At 38.6% G+C, this 15,119-nt stretch overlaps 3 protein-coding genes across 3 annotated transcripts in view; all 3 read left to right on the plus strand.

The window, feature by feature from the left end:
* Window positions 1–664: 664 nt before the first annotated feature.
* On the plus strand, window positions 665–1,252 carry LOC132546989 (uncharacterized). Its single transcript, XM_060210725.1, has one exon. The coding sequence runs from the start codon at window positions 665–667 to the stop codon at window positions 1,250–1,252; it is 588 nt and encodes a 195-aa protein (XP_060066708.1).
* Window positions 1,253–1,974: 722 nt separating this feature from the next.
* On the plus strand, window positions 1,975–2,382 carry LOC132546990 (uncharacterized). Its single transcript, XM_060210726.1, has one exon. It carries the CDS (start codon window positions 1,975–1,977, stop codon window positions 2,380–2,382), a length of 408 nt encoding a protein of 135 aa, XP_060066709.1.
* A 4,424-nt stretch (window positions 2,383–6,806) lies between these two features.
* Window positions 6,807–15,119, plus strand: part of LOC132546991 (C-type mannose receptor 2-like) — an 8,822-nt gene continuing 509 nt past the window's right edge. The window contains exons 1-5 of the mRNA XM_060210727.1: window positions 6,807–6,861; window positions 7,309–7,596; window positions 10,349–10,522; window positions 13,461–13,568; window positions 14,061–14,321. Of these exons, the coding sequence (XP_060066710.1) occupies window positions 6,807–6,861; window positions 7,309–7,596; window positions 10,349–10,522; window positions 13,461–13,568; window positions 14,061–14,321 (886 nt within the window). The remainder of the gene's footprint in view (window positions 6,862–7,308; window positions 7,597–10,348; window positions 10,523–13,460; window positions 13,569–14,060; window positions 14,322–15,119) is intronic.

A 15,119-nucleotide genomic window follows, 5' to 3' on the forward strand; every position in this document is an offset into this window, starting at 1 on the left:
TGTGCATGAACTGTTGAGAATTGTTCGGTTCCTTGACATACATGTGGAGCCGAAGGACATGTGGTGTACATTAGTCAACAAGGAAGGGAATGCCCACCGAATTGCCCGGAAACAGACGGAGCCAAGCATCTTCAGTCTCTTTACTGCAAAACAAAAGGAAATAGTTATCAAATCTATCTGCCAAGTGTCAAACGTTGCCAGAGATTTGGGCATCAATTTGAACATTTCTCAATACCTTGCAAACTTGACGGAAACGCCAAGTACGGAGTGTTTTTGAGATAAATAATTCAGCCATATTCGCCTTGGTAAAGTCATTTATAAGTGAGATGTTTTCTAAAGCAAATCTGAAGAATATAAAGTCAAAGTTACGACAAGATCCAGAAAAATAGAAATCCCTACATTTACATGTGATATTTCATAAAACATTTAGAAAACTAATGACAATCGAAAAGTCATTCTAAAATTGTATTAAAAGGCGCTATTCACTGGTGTGTCTTTTGTACAATCTTTGAAGCTTAAAATGTAGGTGGCACCACTTGGGTGTCAACAACAACGCATCTGACAACGAAATAGTCTAACGAGCAAATGTTTCAAGATATGTTTTCATCTACATTTTATAAATAAACCAGTGTTAACATAACGTGATTTTGGTGAATGTTTGGTTATGAATATTGCTATGGGCGGTAATGGTGAATGTTTGTGTATGAATATTGCTATGGGCGCTAATGGTGAATGTTTGTGTATGAATATTGCTATGGGCGGTAATGGTGAATGTTTATGTATGAATATTGCTATGGGCGGTAATGGTGAATATTTGGCTATGAATATTGCTATGGGCGGTAATGGTGAATGTTTATGTATGAATATTGCTATGGGCGGTAATGGTGAATGTTTGGTTATGAATATTGCTATGGGCGGTAATGGTGAATGTTTGTGTATGAATATTGCTATGGGCGGTAATGGTGAATGTTTGTGTATGAAGATTGCCATGGGCGGTAATGGTGAATGTTTGGTTATGAATATTGCTATGGGCGGTAATAGTGAATGTTTGGTTATGAATATTGCTATGGGCGGTAATGGTGAATGTTTGTGTATGAAGATTGCTATGGGCGGTAATGGTGAATGTTTATGTATGAATATTGCTATGGGCGGTAATAGTGAATGTTTGGTTATGAATATTGCTATGGGCGGTAATGGTGAATGTTTGTGTATGAAGATTGCTATGGGCGGTAATGGTGAATGTTTGGGGTAATGGTGAATGTTTGGTTATGAATATTTATGGGCGGTAATGAATATTGCTATGGGCGGTAATGGTGAATGTATGTTTGTATATTGCTATGTGAATGTGAATGTGTATTGCTATGGGCGGTAATGGTGTATGAATATTGCTATGGGCGGTAATAGTGAATGTTTGGTTATGAAGATTGCTATGGGCGGTAATGGTGAATGTTTGTGTATGAATATTGCTATGGGCGGTAATGGTGAATGTTTGTGTATGAAGATTGCTATGGGCGGTAATGGTGAATGTTTATGTATGAATATTGCTATGGGCGGTAATGGTGAATGTTTGTGTATGAAGATTTTGGCGGTAATGTTATGAATATTGCTATGAATGTTTGTGTATGAAGATTGCTATGGGCGGTTTGTGTATGAATATTGCTTGTGTATGAATATTGCTATGGGCGGTAATAGTGAATGTTTGGTTATGAATATTGCTATGGGCGGTAATGGTGAATGTTTGTGTATGGAGATTGCTATGGGCGGTAATAGTGAATGTTTGGCTATGAATATTGCTATGGGCGGTAATGGTGAATGTTTGTGTATGAAGATTGCTATGGGCGGTAATGGTGAATGTTTGGTTATGAATATTGCTATGGGCGGTAATGGTGAATGTTTGGTTATGAATATTGCTATGGGCGCTAATGGTAATGGTGAATGTTTGAATGTTAATGGTGAATGTTTGGTTATATTGCTATGGGCGGTAATGGTGAATGTTTGTGTATGAATATTGCTATGGGCGGTAATGGTGAATGTTTGTGTATGAAGATTGCTATGGGCGGTAATGGTGAATGTTTGTGTATGAAGATTGCTATGGGCGGTAATGGTGAATGTTTGTGTATGAATATTGCTATGGGCGGTAATGGTGAATGTTTGTGTATGAAGATTGCTATGGGCGGTAATGGTGAATGTTTGTGTATGAATATTGCTATGGGCGGTAATGGTGAATGTTTGTGTATGAATATTGCTATGGGCGGTAATGGTGAATGTTTGTGTATGAAGATTGCTATGGGCGGTAATGGTGAATGTTTGTGTATGAATATTGCTATGGGCGGTAATGGTGAATGTTTGTGTATGAATATTGCTATGGGCTATGGGCGGTAATGGTGAATGTTTGTGTATGAAGATTGCTATGGGCGGTAATGGTGAATGTTTGTGTATGAATATTGCTATGGGCGCTAATGGTGAATGTTTATGTATGAAGATTGCTATGGGCGGTAATGGTGAATGTTTATGTATGAATATTGCTATGGGCGGTAATGGTGAATGTTTATGTATGAAGATTGCTATGGGCGGTAATGGTGAATGTTTGGTTATGAAGATTGCTATGGGCGGTAATGGTGAATGTTTGGTTATGAAGATTGCTATGGGCGGTAATGGTGAATGTTTATGTATGAAGATTGCTATGGGCGCTAATGGTGAATGTTTATGTATGAAGATTGCTATGGGCGGTAATGGTGGTTGAATGTTTATGTATGAATATTGCTATGGGCGGTAATGGTGAATGTTTGTGTATGAATATTGCTATGGGCGGTAATGGTGAATGTTTGTGTATGAAGATTGCTATGGGCGGTAATGGTGAATGTTTGTGTATGAATATTGCTATGGGCGCTAATGGTGAATGTTTGTGTATGAAGATTGCTATGGGCGGTAATGGTGAATGTTTATGTATGAATATTGCTATGGGCGGTAATGGTGAATGTTTATGTATGAAGATTGCTATGGGCGGTAATGGTGAATGTTTGTGTATGAAGATTGCTATGGGCGCTAATGGTGAATGTTTATGTATGAAGATAACCGGAATGACGTAAGTAAGTAATGAAGAAATTTACAGTCGATAATCGACATTGTTTGGTTATGATATACCAACAGGCGTGAATGGTTATAAACTCATCTACATTTGATAGCCGTAATGTTGGATTATGAAGGCATCTATAATCGATAATATGTAATGTAAGATTACAGACACATATAGTCGATAAGTATTCTAGTGCTATACTCATAAAATTCTCTTTCCAACATTTCATTTTGTTTGGCAATAACAATGACAGATTTATTTGCACTTCTCGAGTCTCTAGAAGGACGAAACAGATGTTTGTTACAGTTTAATTCCATATATGACTATGTTAAAAGGTGACATTTACTTGTGTCTCTTTGTGAAATCTTTTGACGGGTGTTGCAGTTATTATTCGAGGTCTGTGGGTGTTTTATTTGTTTTGTATTGTTATTTCAATTCACGTATCTAATGACATCATAATGTCTGTTTAAAAGCAAAAATCCGAGAAAATGAAATATGAATATATATTAATCAACATGGAAATATGTTTTATTTCATGTCAAGACATTTATTTTCTCATATGAACTTGAATAGAAATGAGAAAATAACAGAAGTCACGCTACAGATCAATGGATGACGGAGATTATTATCGAATTTTCGAGGTAAATATATCTACACATTAACGTCACAATGGCGATACCTTATGTTCAGTCATATGATGGAGAAAGTTGTTTGGATAACCCAAACATAAAACTCGATTTAAATGTATGTTTGTTAAAATAAGCGTAAGAGATGTTAATATGAGTCAGAAATGGAAAGTCTCGCAATTATTATCTCACAGGACTTCAATGTTTCGGTCGTAATATCGATATCTTGAACTTTATATATATATATATTTAAACGATCGTGATGGGAAATCAATATTGAAAAGTTAGAAAAATGTATCAAACATCTTCATCTTATAACACAACCAATAGAAGATTAGAATGTGACGATTCGATGACTACACGGTCACCTTATCTTAGAATAACACAACCAGTAGAAGATTAGAGTGTGACGTTTCGATGACTACATGGTCACCTTATCTCATAATACAACCAGTAAAATATTAGAGTGTGACGTTTCGATAACTACACTGTCACCTTCATCTTATAACATAACCAGTAGAAGATTAGAGTGTGACGTTTCGATAACTACACTGTCACCTTCATCTTATAACATAACCAGTAAAATATTACAAGTGTGTAATCTTATAACCACGTAGAATGTGATGTTTTGATGACTACACGGTCACCTTCATCTTATAACACAACCAGTAGAAGATTAGAGTGTGACGTTTCGATGATTACACGGTCACCTACATCTTATAACACAACCAGTAGAAGATTAGAGTGTGACGTTTCGATAACTACACTGTCACCTTCATCTTATAACACAACCAGTAGAAGATTAGAGTGTGCCGTTTCGATGACTACACGGTTAGCTTCATCTTATAACATAACCAGTAGAATATTTAAGTGTGACGTTTCGCTGACTATACGGTCACCTTCATCTTATAACATTACCAGTAGAAGATTAGAGTGTGACGTTTCGCTGACTACACGGTCACCTTCATCATATAACATTACCAGTAGAAGATTAGAGTGTGACGTTTCGCTGACTACACGGTCACCTTCATCTTATAACACAACCAGTAGGAAATTAGAGTGTGACGTGTCGATGACTGCATTTGTCTGATGAGGGTGACCGTGTTGATATCGGACACTACGTACGTCAGTGTCAGTACGGTCCACGCTGGTCATTTGTCTGATGAAGGTGACCCTGTAGATCTCGTACAATACGTAAGTCAGTGATAATACGCCCCACACTGGTCATTTGTCTGATGAAGGTGACCCTGTAGATCTCGTACAATACGTACATCAGTGATAGTACGCCCCACACTGGTCATTTGTCTGATGAAGGTGACCCTGTAGATCTCGTACAATACGTACATCAGTGATAGTACGCCCCACACTGGTCATTTGTCTGATGAAGGGGCTGTTATAAGAACTTCTATTCTATTGACATTACCAACCTGAAGGAACAGTGACTATTCCGTGATAAATTCCTTGATCACACTGTAAGTAACTATATGTCGGTTGGAGTATGACGATCTATCAGAAACTATGATATAATACTTATAAACCGGTTCAATGTTTGAGACCCCTTTCTCTGTTTTGAATGGTTGATCATACACTTTCATCAAGTACAACAATGGATCGTTTTTTTTTTTTTTTTGTTTTTTTTTGTTGCTTTTTTTTTCTTTGAAGGAATATAAACATTTAAGACTGCAACGAAATAAAGCTGGCATCCTCCAGTGCTAAGCAATATTTTGCGGATAGTATTTACCAGGATTACAGCACGTTGACACTCTTCACGGTCAGTTTAGTAAATAAAGCAGTAACAAAGTCTGGAGCAAGACACTGATACACATTAAGCTATAATACAGTTTACTTCATACTTAAAACTAATTACCTGTCGTGGCGCCTGGAAAACAACCCTTCATATATATATGTTTTGTCTTTTAGTTTTATTGGTCTAATGTTATCGGTTTGTTATACAGGATTAGAGGATACATTTTCAGTAAAAGTCTTAAAATCGACAAAAGAATTAGATCAGATGTTCAGGAAGGTCATGACTTCTCCGTTCTCCATCAACGGCATCCCTTTGTAAAGCTAGGCCAATCAGAGTAACAAAACGCCTACAAAGCTATACTATAGAACTACTAGACAATATCGAAATTAATATTACACAAAGGTTTGATCGTGGTAGCAGAAATAAAGATTTTATATAACCGTTATACAGCAGCATTCCTCCAAATCCGGAGTTGTCAGTTGTCAACATCTACCCAATGTATAGTCATATCCTGAATAGACTCGGTCGGGACATGTAAACACTTTGAAAAGTAGAATAGCGATGTTACTTTAAATAGAACATTTTAAAACAAGGATATTGTAATCATGATGCTTATCAGCATCCGCTGATGTAAAGGGCAGGTCTTATCCTTGATTTCCAATTCCTTTGAGACAAGTATGAAAATAAAATCTCAGCCAAGAGAGGCGCGATGGTACTTTCACTTTCACTACACAGCGACGATTGTCCGTTTAAACTTTTATATTAATTTAATCGGCTTTACTTTAACAACACTCAATCATTCTAACCAAACAAGACCAAAGTTTAGGTTTTACTTTAAAACGTATTTCACATAAAAAAAGACACTGGCTGTTATCGATGATTTAAAGCTGTAAATTTGGACCAACCGATGGAGAGGGCGTAGTGGACGTGGATGACAAGCGAGCTGCATTAGACCATTCTAACTTCGATGTAAATAGCTCAAAATTTCTTTGCTATGTGTTTGTAACATATCAAAACAAAGGTGTAGTGCATTTACTGATACCTAATACAATAGAGGAAGTAAAATAGAACACGTCTGTATATACCTGTTTAGTCGTTATGGTTGATGTGTGTATCTCGTTATCATGGGCGGCAGATAACAAAGAACATACTTTTATCTATATATTTGTATCATTCTACAGTGTCAGAGATATCCTACCATATCTGGGTAGAGTATGTTGTTATATAGAGAATGACGAAATAATCAACAGGATCCATGTTAGTTCAGCCCTGACTGCCTGATTCTGTCATTCCCTCTACATTGTCTTCAAAGTAGATTCCTGTCCCGTCTGTGTTTAGGAGCCACGAATACAAGAACATGGTGAAAACAGCAGTTATGAGTCTGGTACCGCTGGTATTAGGCTTTGTAACAGGTATGTAAAGACGACGTATCAGCCTGACAAATTCGAAGATATATCATCCCGTTTCATTCTTATTTACCAATTTTTTTCTTCCAGGACACCAAATCATCCCCGTTTTTCAAGGGGTCTCCATGGAAACCTTTCTTTTGCTCGTGTTCTAATCTGGTCTCATCGATTTTGAGTTTGGAGTTGGTGATTTTGTTTTCTTGGCGCTTGTTTGGTAGTTTGAGTTTAGGTAATATTCTATTGAAACAAAGCTGAAAAGCACGACGTTCTAAGATAGCAGTGACCCACGCTGACCTCATTTATTTGCTTGGGATTCAATGTTTTTAATCTAATGACGTAATCATTACAACTGATGAGTGATGTGTCTACATGTAAAGAGGATGCAATGTCGTGACAGATCCACGATGTCTACGATACGACAAAACAAACCTTATGTTTCTATTTTGCTCCCAGTGTACGGTAGCCTGGTGGATGACCTCAGGGATTGTCTCCCCTTCTTACCGCGGACACAGTACGTGAAGTCCTATAACGACGTTTGTTTGTTCTTACTGAAGAGAAAACTGACATGGAACGACGCCCAATCCAACTGCAGCTCTGGTGGAGGTCGTCTGGTGCAGATTCAGTATCAAGCCAAACAAGATTTCCTCTATAACACACTGACGGCGATGAAATGGACAGACTGGGGTGTATGGATTGGGGCTACTGACCACGACAGTGAAGGGACATGGAAATGGACAGACGGTATACCTGTTTCTTCATTCCTAGAACTAGTTCTGGTTCTAAACAATTATCATTTCACTTTAGCTGTATAATTCATTATACTAAATCAAACAACATAGAGAATTTTGTCTCATCCTACTACAGTTCTTTAACTAAATAAATAGAGGTGTCATTATTGTTTGGACAGAGTAAAATCTTCTTAACATTGCCCGTATAGCTATTTCTGTTCGATCGTATGGTCATGATTTCATTTCATTTTGCGGTGAAACATTGGACGTGTTTGATGCTCGTATGTATACCTGGTGGTTCACTTGTGTGATGTAAAGTTGGTCGTAAGTATACCTGGTGGTTCACTTGTGTGATGTAAAGTTGGTCGTAAGTATACCTGGTGGTTCACTTGTGTGATGTATTGTTGGTGGTAAGTATACCTGGTGGTTCACTTGTGTGATGTAAAGTTGGACGTATTTGATACTCGTAAGTATACCTGGTGGTTCACTTGTGTGATGTTAAGTTGGTCGTAAGTATGCCTGGTGGTTCACTTGTGTGTTGTAAAGTTGGACGTATTTGATACTCGTAAGTATACCTGGTGGTTCACTTGTGTGATGTAAAATTGGACGTGTTTGATGCTCGTAAGTATACCTGGTGGTTTACTTGTGAGATGTAAAGTTGGTGGTAAGTATACCTGGTGGTTCACTTGTGTGATGTAAAGTTGGTGGTAAGTATACCTGGTGGTTCACTTGTGTGATGTAAAGTTGGTGGTAAGTATACCTGGTGGTTCACTTGTGTGATGTAAAGTTGGTGGTAAGTATACCTGGTGGTTCACTTGTGTGATGTAAAGTTGGTGGTAAGTATACCTGGTGGTTCACTTGTGTGATGTAAAGTTGGTGGTAAGTATACCTGGTGGTTCACTTGTGAGATGTAAAGTTGGTGGTAAGTATGACTGGTGGTTCACTTGTATGATGTAAAGTTGGTCGTAAGTATGGCTGGTGGTTCACTTGTATGATGTAGAGTTGGTCGTAAGTATGGCTGGTGGTTCACTTGTTTGATGTAAAGTTGGTCGTAAGTATACCTGGTGGTTCACTTGTGTGATTTAAAGTTGGTTGTATTTGATACTCGTAAGCATGCTTGGTGGTTCACTTGTGTGATGTAAAGTTGGTGGTAAGTATACCTGGTGGTTCACTTGTGAGATGTAAAGTTGGTGGTAAGTATGACTGGTGGTTCACTTGTGTGATGTAAAGTTGGTGGTAAGTATACCTGGTGGTTCACTTGTGTGATGTAAAGTTGGTGGTAAGTATACCTGGTGGTTCACTTGTGTGATGTAAAGTTGGTGGTAAGTATACCTGGTGGTTCACTTGTGTGATGTAAAGTTGGTGGTAAGTATACCTGGTGGTTCACTTGTGTGATGTAAAGTTGGTGGTAAGTATACCTGGTGGTTCACTTGTGAGATGTAAAGTTGGTGGTAAGTATGACTGGTGGTTCACTTGTATGATGTAAAGTTGGTCGTAAGTATGGCTGGTGGTTCACTTGTATGATGTAGAGTTGGTCGTAAGTATGGCTGGTGGTTCACTTGTTTGATGTAAAGTTGGTCGTAAGTATACCTGGTGGTTCACTTGTGTGATTTAAAGTTGGTTGTATTTGATACTCGTAAGCATGCTTGGTGGTTCACTTGTGTGATGTAAAGTTGGTGGTAAGTATACCTGGTGGTTCACTTGTGTGATGTAAAGTTGGTCGTAATTGTGTCTGGTGGTTCACTTGTGTGATGTAAAGTTGGACGTAAGTATGGCTGGTGGTTCACTTGTGTGATGTAAAGTTGGACGTAAGTATACCTGGTGGTTCACTTGTGAGATGTAAAGTTGGTGGTAAGTATACCTGGTGGTTCACTTGTGTGATGTAAAGTTGGTCGTGTGTCTGGTGGTTCACTTGTGTGATGTAAAGTTGGACGTGTTTGATGCTCGGAAGTATGGCTGGTGGTTCACTTGTGTGATGTAAAGTTGGACGTATGTCTGGTGGTTCACTTGTGTGATGTAAAGTTGGACGTAAGTGTGTCTGGTGGTTCACTTGTGTGATGTAAAGTTGGACGTAAGTATGTCTGGTGGTTCACTTGTATGATGTTAAGTTGGACGTGTTTGATGCTCGTAGGTATGTCTGGTGGTTGACTTGCTGTTTTCCGTGTTTTCCGTCGGAACCTGTTTTTTCATGGTGGGTGTCTTCGATGAAGCAGAACGTGATCTTATTCTCCTTTTACTCTTCATTGGAAAATTTCTTTAGCCTATATTGCTATCGTTTAATTGAATTTTAGTTGGGTATAAATATATTGTTATTTCCGCGAAGGTTTTGTCCCTTCTCATGTAGAAAATACCACGATACCTGACCCACTTATTTCTTTCGTTCTTTACACCACTCTCTGTCGCTTTCGTATTAATGTGTAAAATACCAAGAAATTATTACAAAAATGCTAGATTAGTTCTGGTGTTTGTGTTCGTATTTTACTGAGAAAAGAAAGTGACTATGCCCCAATTCATTTCACGTTACGACTACAGGTCTTTCCAATGATATCAAGATTATTGTTTTTTGTGCGCCACCACCCTCACCCCCACCCCCACCCTCACCCCCACCAAAAAACAACGTGACGTGGTTTACATTTTCTCCAATACCATTTGTTTGCACTTCATATTTAGAATTGTTCTAAAGCATGCTGTTTTTAACTAACGTGAATTTAACTACATGTTCTTTTTGTGCTTAGGGGTTCATTTAAAACTTTTATACAAAACAGGTACAAATCTGACCTACGGATTCTGGCATCCAGGTGAAGGTCCGGCTCATGGTTTCCTCTTTTCTAAGGCAGGATTTGAGGACTGTGCCCTGATGAGACTCGATGACAGTGGGAGATGGCGAGACTACGACTGTGGAAGTATCCTTCATCATCACACATCAGTATGTGAGTACCGTAAGTATTCTGTATCATCACACATCTGTGTGTGAGTACGTAAGTATTCTGTATCATCACACATCTGTGTGTGAGTACAGTAAGTATCCTTCATCATCACATATCAGTATGTGGGTACCGTAAGTATCCTTCATCATTACACATCAGTATGTGAGTACCGTAAGTATCCTTCATCATCACACATCAGTATGTGAGTACCGTAAAAATTCTGTATCATCACACATCTGTGTGTGAGTACAGTAAGTATTCTTCATCATCACACATCAGTATGTGAATACCGTAAGTATTCTGTATCTTCACACATCAGTATGTGGGTACAGTAAGTATCCTTCATCATCACACATCAGTATGTGAATACCGTAAGTATTCTGTATCATCACACATCAGTATGTGAGTACCGTAAGTATTCTGTATCATCACACATCTGTGTGTGAGTACAGTAAGTATTCTTCATCATCACACATCAGTATGTGAGTACCGTAAGTATCCTTCATCATCACACATCAGTATGTGAGTACAGTAAGTATCCTTCATCATCACACATCAGTATGTGAGTACCGTAAGTATTCTGTATCATCACACATCTGTGTGTGAGTACCGTAAGTATCCTTCATCATCACACATCAGTATGTGAGTACAGTAAGTATCCTTCATCATCACACATCAGTATGTGAGTACCGTAGTATTCTGTATCATTCTGTATCATCACACATCTGTGTGTGAGTACAGTAAGTATCCTTCATCATCACACATCAGTATGTGAGTACAGTAAGTATCCTTCATCATCACACATCAGTATGTGAGTACCGTAAGTATTCTGTATCATCACACATCTGTGTGTGAGTACAGTAAGTATCCTTCATCATCACACATCAGTATGTGAGTACAGTAAGTATCCTTCATCATCACACATCAGTATGTGAGTACCGTAAGTATTCTGTATCATCACACATCTGTGTGTGAGTACAGTAAGTATTCTTCATCATCACACATCTGTGTGTGAGTACAGTAAGTATCCTTCATCATCACACATCAGTATGTGAGTACAGTAAGTATCCTTCATCATCACACATCAGTATGTGAGTACCGTAAGTATTCTGTATCATCACACATCTGTGTGTGAGTACCGTAAGTATTCTGTATCATCACACATCAGTATGTGAATACCGTAAGTATCCTTCATCATCACACATCAGTATGTGAGTACAGTAAGTATCCTCCATCATCACACATCAGTATGTGAGTACCGTAAGTATTCTGTATCATCACACATCTGTGTGTGAGTACAGTAAGTATCCTTCATCATCACACATCAGTATGTGAGTACAGTAAGTATCCTTCATCATTACACATCAGTATGTGAGTACCGTAAGTATTCTGCATCATCACACATCAGTATGTGAGTACCGTAAGTATTCTGTATCATCACACATCAGTATGTGAGTACCGTAAGTATTCTGTATCATCACACATCTGTGTGTGAGTACAGTAAGTATCCTTCATCATCACACATCAGTATGTGAGTACAGTAAGTATCCTTCCTCATTACACATCAGTATGTGAGTACCGTAAGTATTCTGTATCATCACACATCAGTATGTGGGTACCGTAAGTATCCTTCATCATCACACATCAGTATGTGAGTACAGTAAGTATCCTTCATCATCACACATCAGTATGTGAGTACCGTAAGTATTCTGTATCATCACACATCAGTATGTGGGTACCGTAAGTAACCTTCATCATCACACATCAGTATGTGAATACCGTAAGTATTCTGTATCATCACACATCAGTATGTGAGTACCGTAAGTATCCTTCATCATCACACATCAGTATGTGGGTACCGTAAGTATCCTTCATCATCACACATCAGTATGTGAGTACAGTAAGTATACTTCATCATCACACATCAGTATGTGAGTACCGTAAGTATCCTTCATCATCACACATCAGTATGTGAATACCGTAAGTATTCTGCATCATCACACATCAGTATGTGAGTACCGTAAGCATTCTGTATCATCACACATCTGTGTGTGAGTACAGTAAGTATCCTTCATCATCACACATCAGTATGTGAGTACCGTAAGTATTCTGTATCTTCACACATCTGTGTGTGAGTACAGTAAGTATCCTTCATCATCACACATCAGTATGTGAGTACCGTAAGTATCCTTATCATCACACATCAGTATGTGGGTACCGTAAGTATCCTTCATCATCACACATCAGTATGTGGGTACCGTAAGTATCCTTCATCATCACACATCAGTATGTGGGTACCGTAAGTATCCTTCATCATCACACATCAGTATGTGAGTACCGTAAGTATCCTTATCATCACACATCAGTATGTGGGTACCGTAAGTATCCTTCATCATCACACATCAGTATGTGAGTACCGTAAGTATCCTTATCATCACACATCAGTATGTGGGTACAGTAAGTATCCTGTTATCTTTGGTACATTGTAGCTACATTTCGTAGTTAACCCATTATTAAACGGCTTATTAGGAATATCACGACCTCTATAACGGATGTCCACTGCTGATAAATACCTGCACAACATAGGATTTGGAGAGATGGATGTTGGTAAAATGGCCATCAACCTGATTCCATCGAGAAGATACTGTTTCTTTGTGCTTTATCGCGTTAGAAGTGTTCGGTGCTCTTTAGCGTGTTTCGTTGTTGGTTGCATTGTTCTCATTCGATGATGTCAAATAACTGTCCTAAACAGATTAATATTTCATGGTGAATTTTGATACAGCAGACGCTTACAAACACTTGACCGACTCCCACCCTCCCACTCCTGGAACAGACAGATTGTTTTATTCGTCTTTTCTTATTTGTTGATGACTCGTGCTCCGGTTTACGGCTAAACACCTAAGATGTCGATACTGTGAACTTTATATATATATATATTTTTTTTTTTCAGAAAAAGTGAAGGAATCTACAAGTTATCCACCAAAAACAACGACTCTGCCTACTACAACAGTTCCGACCATTCCCTCTTCGCCTTCCACTTTGTCGACCACAGTCAGACGTATGTCTATCACAAAATCTTTAATTTTCATTTTTCTGTATTTTTAGTTTCTTCGCAGGTTTTTACCAAAACCTTGAAACAAAATGGATTAATTTTTCATATAAACTTTAAAATATATTATATTTTTACATCATTTATTTCATATTCAAAACATCTTTTTCAATTTATCCTCGAAAATATCGAATTATAGAAACCCTTCATAAAATAACAACGTTGATAGTCCCAATCACTAAACGAAATCGGTTGTTGTAATACAGAAAACTGAAAACATTCAGGGCGACAGTGATTGTCCTTTGCTCGAATGAATAAATAACTAAAAATAAAAAAAATAAATAAATGAAATTAAGAATATAGCTATCAAATATGAGATGACGCGTCTGATTCAAAGAAAATGAAATAGAGACCTTTGATTTTAAAATGTATGCGTGAGAAAAAGTTTTAGAGGCCATAATGTCCCGCTTGTTTAATGACGCATTTATTTTTTTTGTTCAGAAACATGTCCTTCGTTCCACCCGGAAGCCTCGCTCGTACAATACTACAAAAAGTCCTGTTTAAGGTTTGTCATTGGTGACAAGTCTTGGAACGATGCTAATGCTGAATGCATTAGCCAAGGTGGACTGTTACTTCAGATACACAGTCAACAGGACCAGGACTTTGTCTACCAGAGTCTGAAGTCTCTACGCTGGAGCGACGCGGGGGCGTGGATAGGGGCCACTGACCGTGACGGTGAGGGACATTGGACATGGACTGATGGTAAGTATAGAGATAGGTGTGACTGACCGTGTTAGTGAGGGACACTGGACACGGAGTGATGGTAAGTATAAAGATAGGTGTGACTGATCGTGTTAGTGAGGGACAATGAACATGGACTGATGGTAAGTATAAAGATAGGGGCCACTGACCGTGTTAGTGAGGGACATTGGACATGGACTGATGGTAAGTATAAAGATAGGTGTGACTGGCCGTGTTAGTGAGGGACACTGGACATGGGGTGATGGTAAGTATAAAGATAGGTGTGACTGACCGTGTAAGTGAGGGACATTGGACATGGAATGATGGTGAGTATAAAGATAGGTGTGACTGACCGTGTTAGTGAGGGACACTGGACATGGAGTGATAGTAAGTATAAAGATAGGTGTGACTGACCGTGTTAGTGAGGGACACTGGACATGGAGTGATGGTAAGTATAAAGATAGGTGTGACTGATCGTGTTAGTGAGGGACAATGAACATGGACTGATGGTAAGTATGTAGGGGCCACTGACCGTGTTAGTGAGGGACATTGGACATGGACTGATGGTAAGTATAAAGATAGGTGTGACTGGCCGTGTTAGTGAGGGACACTGGACATGGAATGATGGTGAGTATAAAGATAGGTGTGACTGACCGTGTTAGTGAGGGACACTGGACATGGAGTGATAGTAAGTATAAAGATAGGTGTGACTGACCGTGTTAGTGAGGGTCACTGGACATGGAGTGATGGTAAGTATAAAGATAGGTGTGACTGACCGTGTAAGTGAGGGACACTGGACATATGTTGTGTTAAAATGAT

The sequence above is a fragment of the Ylistrum balloti genome, unplaced genomic scaffold (assembly GCF_031769215.1).
Source record: "Ylistrum balloti isolate Yb309-2 unplaced genomic scaffold, AGI_CSIRO_Ybal_v1 Utg369926, whole genome shotgun sequence".
Taxonomy (NCBI): domain Eukaryota; kingdom Metazoa; phylum Mollusca; class Bivalvia; order Pectinida; family Pectinidae; genus Ylistrum; species Ylistrum balloti.

Bases quoted from the DNA above. Each gene is read 5' to 3' on its own strand.
- LOC132546990 (XM_060210726.1), top strand. From the start codon at position 1,975: ATGGGCGGTAATGGTGAATGTTTGTGTATGAATATTGCTATGGGCGGT.
- LOC132546989 (XM_060210725.1), top strand. From the start codon at position 665: ATGAATATTGCTATGGGCGGTAATGGTGAATGTTTGTGTATGAATATT.